The 19,733-nt window shown below is 39.6% G+C and overlaps 1 protein-coding gene across 3 annotated transcripts in view; it reads right to left on the minus strand.

The window, feature by feature from the left end:
- erbb4b (erb-b2 receptor tyrosine kinase 4b) overlaps positions 1-19,733 on the minus strand; it is a 370,775-nt gene that overhangs the window by 83,130 nt on the left and 267,912 nt on the right. For all 3 annotated transcript variants that reach the window (XM_078261658.1, XM_078261657.1, XM_078261659.1), the window contains exons 12-15: positions 18,418-18,617; positions 12,966-13,098; positions 6,059-6,152; positions 377-531 (exon numbers count right to left, since the gene is read on the minus strand). In XM_078261658.1, coding sequence (XP_078117784.1) covers positions 377-531; positions 6,059-6,152; positions 12,966-13,098; positions 18,418-18,617 — 582 coding nt within the window. The remainder of the gene's footprint in view (positions 1-376; positions 532-6,058; positions 6,153-12,965; positions 13,099-18,417; positions 18,618-19,733) is intronic.

Below are 19,733 nucleotides of genomic sequence, written 5' to 3' on the forward strand. Positions count from 1 at the left end.
ATTAGACACTGGCTATAATCTTATATAGTTACATAAATGTTCATTAATATGCACTGTCCCTATTTTAAATAAATAAATCTCAAATCTTCGGAATGCCATCAACACTGAATGTAACACTGACGTGTGTTATAAATTATCTGTCTCCCACTCTGCTAATGGATTTTCCTAATGATTAGTCATCATCCTCTAAAACCATCTAGGATGACACACGATGGACATGTTTTATCTGGCTGATTACTGTTTGGTTTCAATCATATTTTATAGATTGAGGGAACCCCCTTTTGATGTATAAAGGAATAACAGAAATGTCTCTTTTGTGGACTAATGACCATTGAACCCAACACTTCTGACCAGTCCTTGTCCTGACTGTACTTACCCCTGGGTGCAGTTGGCATGGCAGGGGTGGCATTCATTGTTGGCTTCGGCGTACTTGAAGATGAAGCTGTTGGCACCCTGCAGGCCATCGGGACACTTTTCAACACAATTAGGGCCGTCCTTAAAATGCAGGCATTTCACACAATGCTCTGGGCCCTAGGGGAAGTGAGAAGAAAAAGCATTGTTTTTCAGATGTGCAATTTTGAAAACATACAGTAGTTCTTAACATAATGTTTATAGTAGGCATACATATAACCATTAGTGGGCTGCTAAGTTGCCATTTAAGTGACAATTTTAACTGACAACTCTTATTTACTATTAATATTATGGAGATGATGACTAGTAGCATACTCTATTTGAGTTTAAGCTTTGCATTTCAGCACAATTCCAGCACTACTAATAAAGGAAGATTTGGATTAAAAGGTTTTTACTAGGTGAATTTGCAGTTAGTGGCGGGTGGCAGTCATGATAATTGGCAGAATTTCCTGCAAACCTTTCATGACAGGTGGGTTTGGAGACAGAAAAGACTAGGTGGAAACAGGTTTACTTATCACTGGTGGGTCCAGCTTTCTATCACAGATGTTTAGGTGACAGTTTTTACTCTCAAGTTTTAATTCCAAACTTCCTGTGTGGAGAGGATATACTCTAACTATACCTGACATCCTGAAGCCGGGCAAAAAGGACAAATCTGTGGTGTCACAATGTGATAAAATATCTGCTGAAGCCTCAGTTTGTAATGTAGACTGATTGGTGGGTATATTTCTATATCAATAACTTGCCAAAGTGCAGGTTTCTTAGCAGCTTTATAGAGTCAGTTGTTGTGGTTGTGTAGCAGTGATAGCTTGAGAGCAAAATAGAGATAACAGAGAGCAAAAGACTAGCCTGGGAAAACCCTGACGAACTTCGGGCAAATTTGAGATTTGCTCTGCAAGTCAGTCTGGCCAAGAGCCCATTCAAGCCCATTTCCAATTTTTCCAAATCGAGGCACCAATCACAACCGTTGAGGCGGGCTTTACACGATGACGATAGCGCAGCGACGGCAAGCAGTTTTCTGTTTACATTCATGACGGCCACCGCACTGAAGCGCAGCAACCCGTTGACGCCGCTGTCGCTGCTACATCACCTGGATCGTTGGTCTGATTGGTTGAAGGACTATCCAATTGCGCCCAGACGCATTTGAGCAGCGTCCGTTGGTGACGCCCATTTGAAAATGAGCTGTGAATGAAGCTTGCCAAGACCCACTCTCAGTTACAACTGAGAAGGGTCTGGTGTCAACCAGGCTAGCAAAAGACAGAAGGTGAAAAGTAAATGTACTGTAGAGTAATAAGGGGAAGTGAGGGAGAGAGAGAGAGAGAGTGGACATGGATGCCCCATAATTGGTTAATGGGGCAGGAAAAAATTAGGTCAAAACAAGTCGATACACAAAATTCTTTTTTCCCCCTCTAATCTTTGTTTGAATTTGAATACGTAACTACAGTAAATGAAATCATGTGTCATTCTCTTTTCTCTCTCTTTCTCTTATTTTGTACAGTATGTGCTATGAATGTACACCCAATCCCACTGCGACACACACACACACACACACACACACACACACACACACACACACACTGTTCTCGTTAAACAAGGGGCGACCAAGGTAAAAAGATGATAGCGAAGGCCAGTGTTGGGAGTAATGGCGTTTAAGTATAACGGCATTACTAACGGCGTTATTTTTTTTCGGTAATGGAGTAATCTAATTAATTACTTTTCCCATCATTGCAACGCCATTATCGTTACTGAGAATGTAAAGTGGCGCGTTACTACAATTTGGTTGAATGAGGTTGTCATTCTTTGGCTACACATCAGCTGCCTGGAGAGAGCAGGGGTGGCGATGATGACTGGCTGGGTGGGCGGATGCCCTGCTCACGCTGTCTCACTGCACGCTCTGACTACCACTAAACACAAGACAGCGACAATGGCGACGAGCCAGGGATATTCAAAGGTAGCGTTCTCGAACTGGAAGTACCGGCACTACTTCTCGCTCATTGAAATTAAAGGCAAGAATGTTCATGTAACATGCACGCTATGCCCAGGAAAAAAGACTTTATCCACGTCTGCCTCAAGCAAATCGAATCTTATGAGGCACATGCTAACACGACCCTGGTTGCTGCTGCTAACCCAACCCCAAGCCCAAATGCAGCTAGCGTGAGCTCCAGCGAAGGAGACGCAGCCACTCTGTTAAAACAAGCAACGCTCGATTTTTCTGTATATAGTGTTTTTATTCTTCAATCACTTAATATAAACATCTTTGACGTTAAAGATGTTATAGAACGTAATAGCGTTATAGAACATAAAAAATAACGTCACAGTTACTTTGCTGAGTAATTACTTTTACAATATGGTAACTGAGTTACTAACTCAATTACTTTTTGGGAGAAGTAATTTGTAACTGTAACTAATTACTTTTTTAAAGTAAGATAACCAAGTAAGATGACCACCACTTTGGCAAGTGGAGGAGTGTGTGTGAGTGCTTGTTCATACATAACCAGAAGTAGTGTCTGTGCATGGGCTTGCATTCATGCATGTGTGTGTGTATGAGTGTGTTATGCTAATGCCTCTGCGTGCGTTCTTTGTAGCTTGTGTGCGTGTGTGTGTGTGTGTGTGTGTATATGTGTGAACATGCATTCAGCCTGGTATAACTATGCAAATTGAAAGTCTTGTTGCTCTCACTGGCTTTAGCGTTGAGCCTGGCTCTTCCCTTTTATGAGTATCCTTTCACTCGTGGCTTGGTGTGTATGTTTGTGTGTGTGTGTGTGTGTGTGTGTGTGTGTGTGTGTGTGCCCCATCACATCAGCAAGCTAAATTATGTGACAGAACACACAAACAGTGTTTGGTCCAGCAGGGCATAGGGGCATCCAAAAAGTGACAGGGATGCACAGCGTTGTGACTAAAGTACCATGCTGTAAATTTAAATAGGTCTGCCTGTGTGCTTAACACCGAAGTTTGTGAGTGACGTTGTTGGGTAGGTGAGTGTAAATATATATTTCAATCTCTTCTATCTCTCTTCCTTCCCTTTCATACACAGACACCAGCATTTCAGGAGGATTGCCAATTAATCTTTATGGTGTCAGAGCTTATAGTCAAGACTTTTAATAGGCAGCCACATAAAAGGCTTTTCAAGGCATGATCAGGTACACCAGGATTTACTATATATTTTACTATGATATTAATGCAGAGGCCGAGTCCTCATGCTCTGCTGTATATCAGCCAGAGTCCTCAAATATACTCCCACACTATACTACAAAATAATTTTAAGCATTAACGATGAGTTGGTGAGATAAAAAGGGTACAAGTGAGAGAAAGAAGAAATGAAACAGTTGGACAAATAGGAGAGAGATGGATGTGGTAGCGCCTATGCATTAGATTTTGGGCAATTCAATTATGTGGTCATAAAAATATATATAGCCACTCCAGCAGATTCAAATGTATTCTATTTAGATACCATATGTTTTGTGTACCTTCTCAAACATGTTAGTGTGAGTTATCTTTCTCACACACATTGATCAGTTACAAAAACAATATAGGATTATTTTACGAGACATAGTGTGTAAAGTAAAGCATGTTAATAAAGGATAAGGATATGAAGACATTCACAAACGGACACAAACATTCCACAGATGGGATTGTTTTTACTAATTTGTGGATTGCCATCAAAACAAACAATGTTTAAATAAGCATATACGTAAGCATGGATGCTAAATAGTAAGGAGTGAGGTTTACTTTGTACTGGACCTTTTACAGAAGATTAAAGACAACAGAATCAATACTGATGAACAGTCTGTTAAAATGACTATCATCATAGTCTGCCCTCTTTGTAACTTAAACTTAGAAATTGTGCCATGATGCATTAAAAATCACAAATAAATCTTGTATTTTGCAGAAAATTAAGGAAAGTCAATAGGATACTTAAGTTGAGCTGAAGTCTTCAGTGCCTTTTGAGAAAAGTAAGCAAGCTCCAATCTTTCAGTAAAGACACAGTAATAGATATGCTTGCTGGAGATACAATTATGATGTATTACTAATCAACAGCAACTTATCTAGATCTACCATTATCACCTATTCTGTCCATAACATAGCCTTAATTCATGGCTTTAGTCATATCTCCAATCTTTCTCCTCAGAGGGCATTAGGCCTATCAAATCACCGTGTGTAAACCTTAATGTAATTGCCATGGGCTCTGTGGCCAGAACATGATTGCTGTAATCTTCTTGCAGTGCAACAGGTTAACCTGGGACATTCACATTATACACAGCTTGACAAGTCACACACACACACACACGCCCGCCCGCCCGCCTGCTCGCCTGCCCGCCCGCACGCACGTTTAAAGTCATATATATAAATAATCTAACCTCTTATATAAGACTTTTAAGTAATGAAGAATCCTCTAGAGCTACAATAGGGATGTCACATTAGCCTCTCTTTATTTTGCATTTGCTCTAATTAACTAGTTGAGACATATCTGCTATTGAAAATCATTACAAAGTGATTGCTGTCTGTTTTTTTTCTCTTGTTTTCCTCAAACTGCTGAAAGTAAGCTAGAGGTATGTGCATTGTTTTATTCTCTTTATAGCACCCACCTTCCCATCAATTGTCTAAGAAGCCAAATCAAACCTACAAACCTCCTCCAACAACAACAACAAACACACTCTACTCAAGCCAAGAACCAACTTTGGCATTGTCTTCCCATGTGTGTACACTCAGACACAAACACTCCAACACTTCTAAACTATAGTGGGCAAACTGACAAGGGTGTGATGGGACACAAAATAACCCCTTCTGGCTTGCATCTGTCGCAAAACATCCCTCTCTATCAAACGGAAAAATAAGATTTCAAGAGAAAGCCTAGGGTCAGGGGCCTCATGTGACTGTGAGTGTAGTGTGCAGGACAGAAATGAAGGTCAAGGATTTTCGTTTCCACTCTGGCATTTTTTCTAATATACAGCTGCTACCAAACAATCTTTCAAAGAGCGCCTACAGTAAGAGTACAAATGCCTTTTGGAAAAGAAAAGAAAACATCAGAAAAAAATGCCTGTCCCTCAATACAGTTTTTATGGTTAACATCTATTGAATACATGCAAATTAGTATGCAAAACAATGCTGATTTTAGCCAAAACAATCCCTTTTACCTTTGACTCGGAACATGAGACATGATCGATAGCACAGCTGAAAGGCACACTTTGACTGCTAATACAATAATTAATCATAGTCTCAGATGACCGCAGGGAATGTCTGCAGCTCCAAGTCATTTAGATTGTGGTGAGTGAAGCAATGCTCTGGCCTTATATACTTTTCATTCGGGGGCTCAACACTGAAAACAACAATTTAAGACTTTCAGCTCATTCTGCTTTTAATTCAATTCAACAGGTTTTACACTTTTTGGTAGGATTTAGTGGCAATATGAAACATAATAGTTACATAGTTTACATCATTTTTACCTTGCTTTTCACTCTCACATTATAACTTACATTAGCTTTAAAACAGATGAGACTGCAGTTCATCTTTCAATGATGGAATAATGCCATCATTTATGTTTAATTTGAATATTTAATTAAATGTAATGAATAGATAAAAGCAAACATAAACAAACTGCTCAAACAGCAGCCCTCAATAATACTATTGTTGTGTATAGGAGGAAGCTTACCGGACCGTTGCAGGTCAAAGAGTCACTGTCAGCTCGCTCACACTGGCCATCACACTCCACACACACAGATCCATTGGCATACTCTCGGATATCCCTGAGAGGGAGGAAAGGGATGGAGAGAGGGATTAGGATTAGTAGGGAATAAAGAGTGATACAGGTAAAAGAGACAAGATAGGGAGCAAAACATTTTTTTGTGAAATAGAATAATAACATGGATTTGTGTCCTTAGCCAATAAAGATATTGCATGTGTCAATCATCAAAGCTTCATGTCTTCTGTTGTGACTTGCAAAATTAGTGGAAGTACATTTTTATTATATATAAATCATCAAACTCAGTGGACTCCCCTTCTGGACAACTGGTGCAAAAAAACAAAAAAACAATGGCAGTGATCTGTTGAATTCCTGATAAATCTTAATCCTAATGTCAATATCACATTTATGTTTTCCAAAAAGATCTCTTCAAATGCTTCCTTTTTGTTTGTAAGTGATCCTTTTCAATCAATAATGTCTGAATCTGAACAAGTTCAGAGGCCATTTCCAGAGCAAAGAAGACAGATGGAGGGATTGAGAGAGAGAAATATTATTAGTAGATAATGATTTGTCTGTTTCTATCTGCTAGTATGAGCATCGTATCTTACAATGATTACTTTGGAAATAAAGGTCAGTAGATGTAGTTGTAACATCAATAAGAACTCTCAAACACACACACACACACACACACACACACACACACACACACACACACACACACACTAGCTAATTAGCTAACTGTAACACTGACAAAATCATGCAGGGGGTCAAGGCAGTTGAAAGGTGCAGTACCTGCAAGGGTTGCAACGCTTTCAAAATCAATTAAATTAAGTGCCTTGTTATTCAATTTCTAAAATCCCATTACAATAGTAGAACACCAGAGTGGCCTCGGAAAGTCATTAAATTTGACCACAGTGCGGCTGAGTTGGCACTTTGACTTTGTCACTACAGGACAAGGAGAATTACTTTGGGTACTTCTCTTTTGGTCAGTGAGGGAAAACCGAATGTTCCATCTCAGCACTGGGAGAAAAAAAAATGTTGTTGGCCCAGTGGGATCTAAATCAAATTAGTATTAATTATGCTTCATCTGGCCTTCATAAAACCTTCCAGGAGGCAGGGGAGGTAAGCCTTTGTCTGGGTGTGTGCTGGTTAAAATAATAAAGGATGCAGTGTAGCTGAAAGATATCACTGACACTTAAGACTTATAGGCTATTGGATGATATTATGCTGTGTTCTGCATTTCTGTATTTTCTGTCTGTTAAAGGGCCCATGACATGCTACTTTTTGGATGATTTTATATAGGCCTTAGTGGTCCCCTAATACTGTATCTGAAGTCTCTTTCCTGAAATTCAGCCTTGGTGCAGAATTACAGCCACTAGAACCAGTCCCACAATGAGCTTTCCTTAGTATGTGCCATTTCTGTGTCTGTAGCTATTTGCTATTTAGGAGGAGAGCGGGGGGCAAGGTGGAGGGTGGGGGTGTGGTCTTGACCAACTGCCACTTTGCTTGTTTGCAAGCCATGATGTCTCTCTCTTTCTCATGGGCGGGCCAAATTCTCTGGCCTGGCAAAGCAAAGAAAGGGGAGGTAACCTTGCTCCTTATGACCTCATAAGGAGCACATTCCAGATTGGCCCATCTGAGCTTTCATTTTTTTCAAAGGCAGAGCAGGATACCCAGGGCTCGTTTAAACCTATCGTCATTTCTAGCCACTGGGGGACCAAAGGCAGGCTGGGGGAACTCATATTAATGTTACAAAACCTCATAAAGTGACATTGTCATGCCATGGGACCTTTAAAGCTCTGTGTAATTTTTTTAATTGATTCTTAGCAAAAACCCCTTTGTTCTTTCACAAATATGTGCTCATTCATGTGTAATAACTTCCACCAACTAATCAAAGTATTCTCATAAGCGTAGAATCTGCCATTCAGAATCATTCAGAATACATAGGAGTGACTTATTCCTATGTATTCTATCATGTTGCGCCTCCATCTTTAAAATACATTAGCCAAAGAGGGACATACTGTACCTCCGCGTTTCGCGCTTTTACACTCAGTGGCAGCGTGACGAATGCCAGGGAAGGGGGATAAGATTACTCAGTAACTGCCGGCAGATTTGAAAGCCGATTGAAGATGGAGCATCACGCCTATTCTTTCGGTCTAGGACATGTAACGGAATCGCCAAGGTGGTTAAAAAGAGAATTAAAACGACAACGCAAGGATTTTAAAAGGGACGCCGAAGTTGCCTGATTTCTGTAATATGTAATCCTGCCTATTTATGTAAATTCAAAGTTTTATAGTTGCTACTTGCAGAACGACGTCTAGGATACTTTTCCTCGCGTCACTGATGAAAAAGGATTGTCTACCTTGTAACATAAATGTAATAATATGCGTTGTGATTTCCCTGGCAAACAACTCACATCGTGCAGTTGTAACACAGACTAGCTACTTGAACTGCTGCGTGTAAACGATGGAGATACTAAGAGCTAATTTCAGTTTCATTGACATTGTTCATACTGCTCAGAGAAATATATTAAAAACACAAACCTCCGTTGCTTCTCTCCTACGCTGTAATCATTCCCTAACACTATTAATCTCGTACAATATACAGAATAACGATAGCACAGATACTTTACTAAAATTAGCTTGCATCTGTTTGGGAACCTGATAGCTGATGTTAGCAATGAAATGGTACCAAAATAACGTAAAACTATTATTACACTGGAAGGAACAATCACGGTCGAAGTCGAACTTCTTGGAATAATATGGCCACCGTAGGAGTTTTAACACGCTCAGAATGGGGGGGGGGGGGTTAGAAAGTAATATTCAGTTGGTTGTCATATACAATTTCACCGCTAGATGGGAGAAATTCTTACACAATGTAGCTTTAAGGGACAAAGATGCAGTAACACATTTTCCGTAAATAATACACCTTTACATGGATTTGATGCAGAAATAACATTCATTTCAAATGGCTTTTGGAAATAATACGTACTGCCAAACCTGTATGTTCACACAAACAAATAAAACTGCATTTTTGGGATTTTGAACAATAACGTCCAAATGGTTTTGACTTTGTAAACATTTTCAACAACCATTTACACATCATTTGATGTATAAGGCAATGCAAGCTCCTTGTCGTTGTGCTGCTGTCTGACAGTGTGTAAATACATTTTAACTGAACCACAGAGGTTAAATACACACAAAGTGAAACTGCTGGTACATTTTAAACATATAAGACACCAAATGACTAAAAGTGCTTCCTTGTGGTTAAGCAAGCAGTGTATATTAACCTTAGTCCTCTAGTTCTTTTGTCCTCTAATATTTTGTCATGCATGATGCATGATATTAAGTAAGTTCTGCAAATTGTCATGCTATCCTTGTTAAGGTAGATTTGATGCCCTTCTACTACATAGGAATAAAGGTGCTGTAACAAAAACTTGAGCTACAGGGCAACTTGAAGATTGGATTAGACAAAGAAATGCTGAGCAAATACCAAATAAATGCACACACAATGATGACATATTTAAAGTATGACTCATGAGGGTTGGGGTTGCATTCAGTAAAGCTTCTTATTGGTAGAGGATGTGCTGGTAACGCAAACAGGGTGGGTGGTGCTGACGTGCAGGTGGACAGGTAGGCAGGGCGTGGCCCCGTGCGCAAGCAGTGACTGTGACACGCAGTGACACGCCTAGCCCCCCTGCCCTAACGGCACCTTCTGGTTCTCCTGATTCCTCTCCAATGTGGCCACCAAAGGCTTTGTTATCAAATACGAACTCTGAACTTAAAAGCATCTTTTCAGCAACTCTGCAAGGCAAAAAAAAGAAATCTAAAATGTTATTAGTAAAACTCACTGGGGAGCCGGAGTTGTCACCTTTTTGTAATGACAGGATAGCATCAAGCTATACTTCCTTTTAAAGTCAAGGGCCCCCTGTTGTTTTGAAACTCTGCAGGCGTGCCTTTTAAACGATAGTTACGTATTGTAACTCCAGATTCTATGAGTATAGGCATAGCCCTCTAAGAGCTGTTGCTATTGGGTTCATCCCTCGCGCATCTGCAGTCGTGAAGATTTCTTTCGCGCCCTTATGCTCTGCACAGGCCTCTCTTACGTCCGCAGTTACTGTATATCACAGCTGCGAGACCAGAGATCTGCTCCCAACATCAGCATTTTTCTTCAGCGAATGTTAGTGAAGCAGGTGGCCTGGATCTTAGAGGCTCTATACTCATAGAATCGTTCTATTTTGTATACACTTCGCCCTCTAAGAGCTGTTGCTATTGCATCAAGGGCGTAACTGATGTAGTCAATGCCACGTGCAACACAAAAGTCCACAAGCAGAACAGACTAGTTCCTCTTTCTACTCACACTGAACATGTTTTAATGTATCAAAAAACATATTATTTTGTTAAAAAACCTGCCACCACCATGACTGGCCTGTTACTGACTATAAGGTCCATGTCATGTGGATTTTGAAGGTGCTTCACAATAATAAAAAAGTAATATCACAATTACACAAGCGCAGGAGGATAGAGACAGCAGCAAACCAGATCTAACAGCGCATCATCTGCCATCAAGTGCGGATAAGACCAAGTAAGTAATGGAGGACTTGGACACATCACGGATGCACGGGCATGGGGATGACCAGGACGCCGCTGCAAAGATGTCGGCCACCGTCACACCTCTGAGGAGGGCCGCGGACGCTGATAGCGCTCTTGTGGAGTGTGCCCGGATGCCCTGAGGGGGTTCCACTCCCTCCGCGCTATAGGCTTCGGTTATAGCTTCACACAGCCAGTGAGACAGCTGCTGTTTCAAAAGAGCTGCACCTTTTGAGCGCACACCGGCTTGACAATTGATGTACGCCGCCGCTGTCATGTTGTCTGTTCTTATCACTACATGTCTGTCCGCCACTACGCGAGCAAAGTGTTTCAACACTTTCAGCACCGTGGACAGCTCTGCCCGTCGCTTCAGTTCCTCTGTCATGCAGGTTATGCAGCAGGTCTTCCAAAAAACTGAAGATTATTTTAAATTCCACCTCTCGTATTCATAGGTGAATAGGATGAGTTGATTCATGTTTATATATTTGTTCTTGATTTGATCAGTGGACCACATTTCACTGCTGCATCACTCCTGCAGGGGTTCTGTTAAGTACTTAATATAGGAATTAGTTTGATCTTTCCTGCACTGGTAACCTGCACATTGTTGTATGAAAGTATGATGACGGGGATTACTTGAAAAGCAAAGTTACTTTAGTGAATTTACAAACCACTTTTTATATACATACTTATATCTGTACATAGTAGTCAAATGTGTATGTTTACCATGTCCAGCTTTGTTGTCTTTGTTTTTAGACATATGTCTATTTCTGTGTATGTAAAAAGCCAGAGTCAAATTCCTTGTATGTTTTCACACTTACTTGGCCAGTAAAGCTGATTCTGATTCAAACTCTGAGGAGTGTCCTGCCTGTTTGTTATCAGAGACCTAAGATCAGTAAGGAGCAAGCATTTTCCATCAGGATTCCTATACTGTAGAGCAACCAGCAAAACCTCGTGCTTATTATTTTGTATATTTTTCATTTCATTTTCTTTTGTTCATATGTTTTTACTGTATATAGTATTTCAAAAAGATCTTACTTTAAAATACCACCAGCAGAGGATCCTGTTTATAACCAACTGTGCTTAATAGTTTCGTCTTTCAGGAGGAAAAACAACAAACTATTAATGTATTGGAACAGAAAATAGGTTAAAAAACAAATTAATCCGATGTACCTTTTCTTTTAGTGGAAACCTGTAAATGATTTCATCTTTTATTATCCATTGCCATAATCTCGTTTTTTTTTAAACTGAATGAACTTACATTTAATTTATCTTTTGTAAAGCACTTTATGCTTTATATGGTGACTTTTCTAGTAATAGTTATTTCATTATATATTTTAAGTGATAAGCATTTGACATAATGTGATTTGTCAATAACATAAACAGGAAAAACATGATTTGTAAAAGTGACGTGCACTGTAATGTAATTTTAGCTAATTCAAACAGCTACTTCTGCAGACAATGAACCAGGAAAAGTGATCAATATGATCAAAAGCTAAAGAAGCTGAAACTAAACTGACAGAGGGTTTCCTGGCCGAAAAGTTGTTGTTTGATTGGGTTTGTGCAGCTAGAGTCCATATGATTTTTTTCTTGGCATTGACATACAGTAGTGCCACACATATTGTCTGTATTGGATTGCTGGGTGAGATGATGCATACACAGTTTGCTCCAACCACAACCATCACTTTACAAGACACTAATTGTCACCATAGAGACTTGACAAACACTTTCTATTGCAGCAACTGTCTCCAAGGTCTGTGATTGACCATCCATTGTGTTGCATAGGGAATGGGAGGGAGGGTGTTGAACCTGTTGATCTTATTTATTATCGACCCGATGGTGTCATGTTGAGTGTTGCAGTGATGTGGCCGGGTTAGCTCAGTTGGTAGAGCAGGCACACATATATAGAGGTTTGCCTCTCAACGCAGCAGCCACGGCTTCGACTCCGACCTGCAGCCCTTTGCTACATGTCGTTCCCCTTCTCTCTCCCCTTTCATGTCTTCATCTGTCCTATGGAAATAAAGGCTTAAAATACCCGAAAAAATAATCTTAAAAAAAATGCATTTTTCGTGCCCAAAGAAGGTATTTGGGGTGACGGCCCTCGTCATTTGTGTTTGTGTGTATGTTTAAAAGATGAGGACAGTGGTTAATTTAAGAGGTGTACAACTTCTTTTTACAATTTGGGCAAAGCTTAAATGTAATTAGGACCTCTAAGGACATTAAGAGGACAACACACAAACAGTGGTAATCTACCACTCAGGAGTGTATATGCATGCAAATGCATAACTCACCCTTCATAAAGGTTGCAGGTATCCACACAGGTTCGTCCACGGCTGAAGTATCTGCAGGAGAGGCATTGGTCTGGGCCAGGACCCCAACACCCTGCGTCTGAACACAGCGGGTCACACACCATCCGCGCCTTGGCTGCTCAATGCAAACATATACAAAAAGAGAGTAAAACAACAAAGGATTACATCTGTGTAGAATGCAGTCGTGTTTTCATGACTCAGCACAGATGCAGAGAGTAAACCCTAATTTGCCCCATATAGCTGGATATAAAATCACTCCATATAGTCACATTATTTATGAAAAGGCACCGGGCTAGATGTACTAAAGCATATACAATTTGCAAGGGTTCATTTTTTCATAAGATTTCTCCGCCTCCAGAGAGCAACAGTTAATTTGAGGTGGTCTATAAAAGGTGTGTTTTTGTGGAGACGACTCTCTGAAACAATGGCAGGAGTAATGGCAGCAAGACAGAGAAATAGGTGCAGGGTTCAAAGACGTGCTGAAGGATTAGGCTATTTCTATTTTGTGAAGAAATCTGTTAAACATGAGCAGTCACACAATAATTACCCTAATGGATGAACTTAAGGAAGACCTAGTTCCTCCCACAAATACTCCCGTTCGATCCCAGCAACAGTTTTTAAAACATTACATTATTTAGCTCATTTCAGTCAATGTTTTGTATTTATATAAATTGTCTATTAATGTGTTGTGTGTGTACAGTACTTTGTGATATGGCTCACTGTGGTGCTAGCAAAGGAGAGAGCTGTCCTGCTTCATTATAAAACTACTGAGCCAGCAGTGACGGAGAACTAGTGGGACCTACAGCAGAAAGCACCTGCAGATGCCATGCAGATTTAAAAAAAAAATAAAAATCCCTGGAACTTTATAGTCTGGATATATTTGAAGGGTTTAAACCCAACCTTTCAGCTCTAATCATAATTCTTGGTGTCAAAAGGCTCAAATATATATAGATATTCAATATTCCTAACTAAATATTTTGGATTGGCTTAAATCCAAAAACATCAGTATCTGCTTTCAACACACAAATCCATAGCTGCACATAGACAGTACAAACAAGTATTTTCCCCCCACTGTTTTAAATAGTAATGTAAAGACATTATAAAAGCCGCCTTTGATTTACATTTAAACATTAAAAGTGCCCATTCACAGTGAACAGTAGTTGCGCTTCTCTCTCTCTATCTGCCTCACTGTTTATAGTATCAACAGTACCAACAGATCTAGGCCATCACATCTACTACATTCCATTATTTTCTTGTGTCTGAATCTCTTATCTCTCTCTCTCTCTCTCTCTTGTCCCCCTTCAGCACTTATTCCTACAAAGGTTGCTACATCTGAGAGTATTAGAGTGACAAAATGAGAGTGTTGAAGTAACATGGTGGCAGCACTGCAGATACACTGGGAACTTTTATCATTCAATCTGCTTCTAACATGATTTCCCCCTTGTCGGTGGATTTTAAAACAGACTCTTCTCTTCTCTTCTCTTGTCCCTAGCTATGAACATGGTTACAAAGAGGCTCCTGCTGTTGTTGAGGTCCTGGCCACATGTAAGCCAGGGGCTATGCCCCAGGGTCAGCCATAGCCATTTTCAAAATGCTTAAATTCATATTTTTTTAATAAGACAAAAGGATGCAGATACAGAAATCAAGTGTTGCCTTTGAGGGAAGAGGATGAAAGCGTTGCCTTTCACAAGACACAAAACCACCTCTGTCGGGCTTCCAGCGCCGTAGGTAAACTGACCAGGCACAGGGAAAAATGAGGAGAGAGAGGAATGATGGGTGCTAAAAAAAGGAAATAAACATGGGAAGAGGTTGGAGGGATTTTTAACTATACAGCACTTGCAAGATCAAAAAGTTACCAACGTCAGATGTTTCTGTAATGGGTGGAAAACAAAAGCCCATGGGGCCGAGCTGTCAGGTGCTTTTTGGAGTCCCGTGGGAGACAGGAGAACATGCTATAATAATGATTATGAGATAGAGAAAGAAAGAAACACAGAAGGAAAGTAACAAAGAAACACCTGTCAACCTGTTAATATTCAAAGGGTTGTTGGGAGAGGTGGAATTGGAACTCAAGCATCCTTTTCTTGTTTCAAAGACAGCATTAAAAGCAAAGCAGGGCAGCTATTGAAAAAGCTAAAGAGGGATGGCAGGCAGCTGAGGAAATTATCCTTGTCCCTGTGCTACATGTGGCAAAACAATGACATTGATAATATTTATTTCATTTTCACCTTCGCTGTAATGTTGACTTATGTGGACTTAGGCGTAAATAGTTTGAATAATACATCATTTAAAACATATAAAATCACTCTTGGATGTTTAAGAAACCTTTGACAAGACCAACAACATGTAACAAGGAGATAGGTTCTTCGTTTTTTTTCTTGGCAATTATTTGCTAGTATGGAGTCATCATTAGAAACTTTGAGTCCAGTGACGCTATCAATTACATATCTGCATTACGAGAGCACCACTGATTCGCCAAAATGTGATCATTTTTGAAAGTGGACTATATTTACTTCCAGTATTTCTTGCAGATTCTTTACTAAAATTCTGCTCCAAGTTGTATCCCCTTGTATTGGGATAATATAAGGCACCTGTTGTTTTCAAAAGGCCTTTTTTACAGCAGACTTTGACTTGTCAAAGTAGGAAAAGCATAGGTGTTACTTATAATGATTAACGATGGCTACGATCTATGCAGGATACTTTATATGGACTAAATAAGAATACTCTCTACTGTTTGCTTAAAGCTCTCTTCTTATGACACTTAGCAATGGTCTTCCTAAGGGTAAGTTCAATTAACTTAAAGGTGTTTTCAGTCATTCTGACATTCATTAGACATCTGCTAAGTGTGAAGATACTAATATGAATGATAAAGGTGTAATTTGTCCTGCCCCAAAATATGCAGCAGAGCTAACAGGAGAGTCAGTAAGATGTCACTTACTTCGGTTTGCACACACCCACCCAAGTCCTGAGAAGAGCTCTAATCAGCCAAAAAAATTAAATAATAATTTAAGCTTACCATATGTGTGCATTTTTGCAGGATTTAAGGTATGGTGAGAAAAGGTATGGTTACGAAACAGCCCTCTCTGGATTGGGTTTATTCTGCAGATAGCACTTATGTCGCGAAAAATAACAGTGCACTTTGCTATCCGAAAATCTGACATTTTGAAGAAGTGTGTGAAGGAAACAAAACACATTTCTCTAATGTCTCTGACATTTTACTGCTAATGCCTCTGAGCCATCACTCAGCAGTAAGTTTAAGGACCCCATCATAAGCTGTAGGATTCCCTTTGGTCAAATATGTGCCCTAATGAAGTTCCAGCAGCTGAACATTTAATACTTGCTTTGAACCAAAGCGAGCGGATCCTTCTTTTCTAAGGGCAACAACATTCAAACATGTCTGACTGTCATGTTTGCACACCGTGGTTAATAAAAAACAGATATTGACTCAATATGACCACTTGTGTGATAGTTGTACTAATGATAACCCCTTAAGTTTGCGCTGTAGCAATTTTTTCAGTCAAAATTTAAATAAATTGGTAATACTGTTCACAACCAGTCTTCAACCCAGCTCTGACTGTCAAATTATAGCTAAGTTAAAAGAAATTGAGCAGCTTAATGCACAGTGAAGAGAGTTTTAAAAGATTATTTGAGAGTAATTTTCATCCAAAGCAAAGACCCTGTCAAGACAACATCAATTGCAATCAGATCCACAGCAAACTGCAAAAACTCTTAACTTGAGTTTATAAATGACCAAACTTTTTTTGGCCTTAATGGGTGAGCAGAAATTCAACTTGTTTGACAACTAATGATGAAACTTCCTAGAAGAGCTTTGAAATGTTTTCAACCCTACATCAAGCCAGTGGTTCATTTGACTTGACCTTGTGCTACCTGGATGAATGAGGCTATGAACAGACCAGGTGAACCATTTTGTAATCTTGTTTAAAGTATGATTTCACAAAAAACATGTGATAGCACAAACATTAGTATATTCTTAGTTGTGTTAGCTAACGCTATAGCACTAAGTAGCTTATAGAAAGTGCTACTGTGAAAACTGGTTGTCATGGTTTCAGGTTTCTCTAATTACCAAATGACGTTTCTACATCACTACAACTACCGTACACACACACACACACACACACACACACACACACACACAAACACACACACACACACACACACACACACACACACACACACACACACACACACACACTGAATAAATGGGCACATGCAGACTCTTTGCTGCCAGACCTGCCCTTTTCCAGTCCCTGCTAGGCTCAGTCAAGTGTGGACACACACACATACACACTCAGATGCACACATGCAGAGCCATGTCAAGGAGAGCAGTGTGTGACTCTTGAGTCTCACCCAAGTCTTCAAAGTCATTGAAGAGAGACAGCGAGAGAGAGAGAGGGTGTGTGTGTGTGTGTGTGTGTGTGTGTGTGTGTGTGTGTGTGTGTGCTCCCAACACTAAGGAACTGCCCAGGGGAAGCGAACACACAGCGAAAAAGGGGCCAACTCAATAATGCAAATACTGGCTCATTAATGAACATTATACATAAATGAATAATGCCTTAAAACTTGTGGCACTGATATAATAAAAGCTCTTTCATTTTTAGACACAATTTTTGTCTCATCATCTCAGATATTTGACTAATTTAATTTCTTCTCTGAATGGTTATGTTGGTTAATTAGCAGTGTTGGGGAAGTTACTTGAAAAAGTAGTTATGTTACTGTAACGGGTTACTTTTTAATGCATACCATCTTCCAGAGAAAACACTGTTCACAAACTGCTCCAACAGCTCTGTTGTAGTCCAGCATTTACTTCTGTGCATCACCTTGTAACACACGTTATAATGCTCACCTAGCTGCTAGTGTGGCACGCCCTCATACTCTGCAACTGATAAGCTAGCAGTACTTACTGCGCATGTGCGACTCCCAACAAAGATAGTACAAGGGTAAGATGTCTCACTCTGTAGCTAAAACAGAGAGCTCAACACACAGGGTGAAAAGAGGAGCTGCAGCAATGTGCAGTACAACAAATATATGGTGTTTTCTGAAAATTAAACCACATAAACCTATTCTGGTACAACCTCTAAATACAATTATGAACCTGAAAATGAGCATAATACGAGCACTTTAAGTAAAGTCTGTTTTGTTGGAGCTCAACAACAGAGGTGTTTTTTCTAAATATATTGGGATTGGGAATTATTACTGTATTTGTTATCTATTTTACAGTTACAGCTTTGGACAAATGTGTCTTGATACACAGTTTGTTTGCATTATTAAATTAGCAACAACATTGCAATTAAATGGTATGTGCCAGGCCCCTAAGCCACAGCGAAGCAAGGCAACCTATTTTGATGGACCTCCACTTCTGTTTTGGTACAGGAACGTTTAGTTTTTGATGTTTGTGATGGTTTTGGTATGAACTTACAGCATTTCTGTGGGCTTTGGTTGTTGCGGATAAGAACCTTCTGATTTGCAGCACGGAACAGTCTTGTCCAGTTGACAGTGTTGTAGTAGCAAAGCTGGCTGTTGTCTGCAATGTGGACATTCCCGGCGCTAATCTCTCTCAGCGACTGGAGCTGCAGTGATGAGATGACCTGCTGCTTTAACACCAGCAGGGAGATCCCACTGAGAGAGAAGAATGGGTAAAGGTGAGAGGAGGAGAGAGCCAGCAAGGAGGGGGAGGAAGATGAGAGGAGCCGGAAGAGAAGGGATGAGGTATAACAGGGAGTGGAAAGGAAAGAGGCAGGGAACATTGATTTATTTCACAGGTTTTGACGGCTGAATCAGTTCCTTTTCTCGGTCGTGTTATCACAGAATCACGTAATCATTGAAGGTTGTATTCTCTTGCAGATGGCCTTATATCCTTAAGGTAAGATTGTGTTCACAATTAAATAATACAGAAAAACTTGACAAGTCTTGATTAGCACTCAATATTTCCACTGAATTGAAAACACTAAAGCAGAAAAGGGGCTTATGTATTTACTGTCATTCATATGGGACATGATTAGTGCAAGACGGTAACATTGCAACAGACATATGGCACATGAAGCTTCTTTGTTTATATTGTTAAATAATTTGCACTTGAAAAGTATAACTTGCATTTGACAGCAGGATGGTGCAATTCAATTCTGTAATATACTTCCTTGAATTGTGAATGATATATAAATAAAAAACTATCAAATTTTTGCACTACATATTAATTAATATCAAAAGCATTTGTTGTAGAAAAAAAAAAAATATATATATATATATATTATTATTATTATTATTATTATTAGTATTATTTTTCTTCACTTTTACCTCAGTGTGCATCTAGTGCTGCCAGCCTCTATGTTGCACTTTACACTGTAAGCCACTGAGTCAGATTTGAATGCAAATGTACTGGATTGTAGTACAAAATCCAAACAGAACATTTAGCAGGGTGCAACTGCTCAGTGGAAAACATACTTTCAGTATGTTAAAGTAAACATTCAAACATAACAAATACTAGTACTAAAGTGGGAAAAACAAGTAGCAATATTCCTAAGTGGTCTTAATTTGAAGACACATGACCATTAAGCCACACCACTAGAGTAGAGTAAGTACAATTATTACACCACAGTATCATCACTTTACAATAATACGGTGTGTAGATCAATAAACTTCAAACTTCAGTTAATACACTGCATCTGCTTAATTCTTATTTCATATTTTTTCTTTGTTGCCGCATTTTGCTATGCTGCTGCAACAACATATCTTCAA

The sequence above is a fragment of the Sander vitreus genome, chromosome 11, assembly GCF_031162955.1.
Source record: "Sander vitreus isolate 19-12246 chromosome 11, sanVit1, whole genome shotgun sequence".
Lineage (NCBI taxonomy): Eukaryota > Metazoa > Chordata > Actinopteri > Perciformes > Percidae > Sander > Sander vitreus.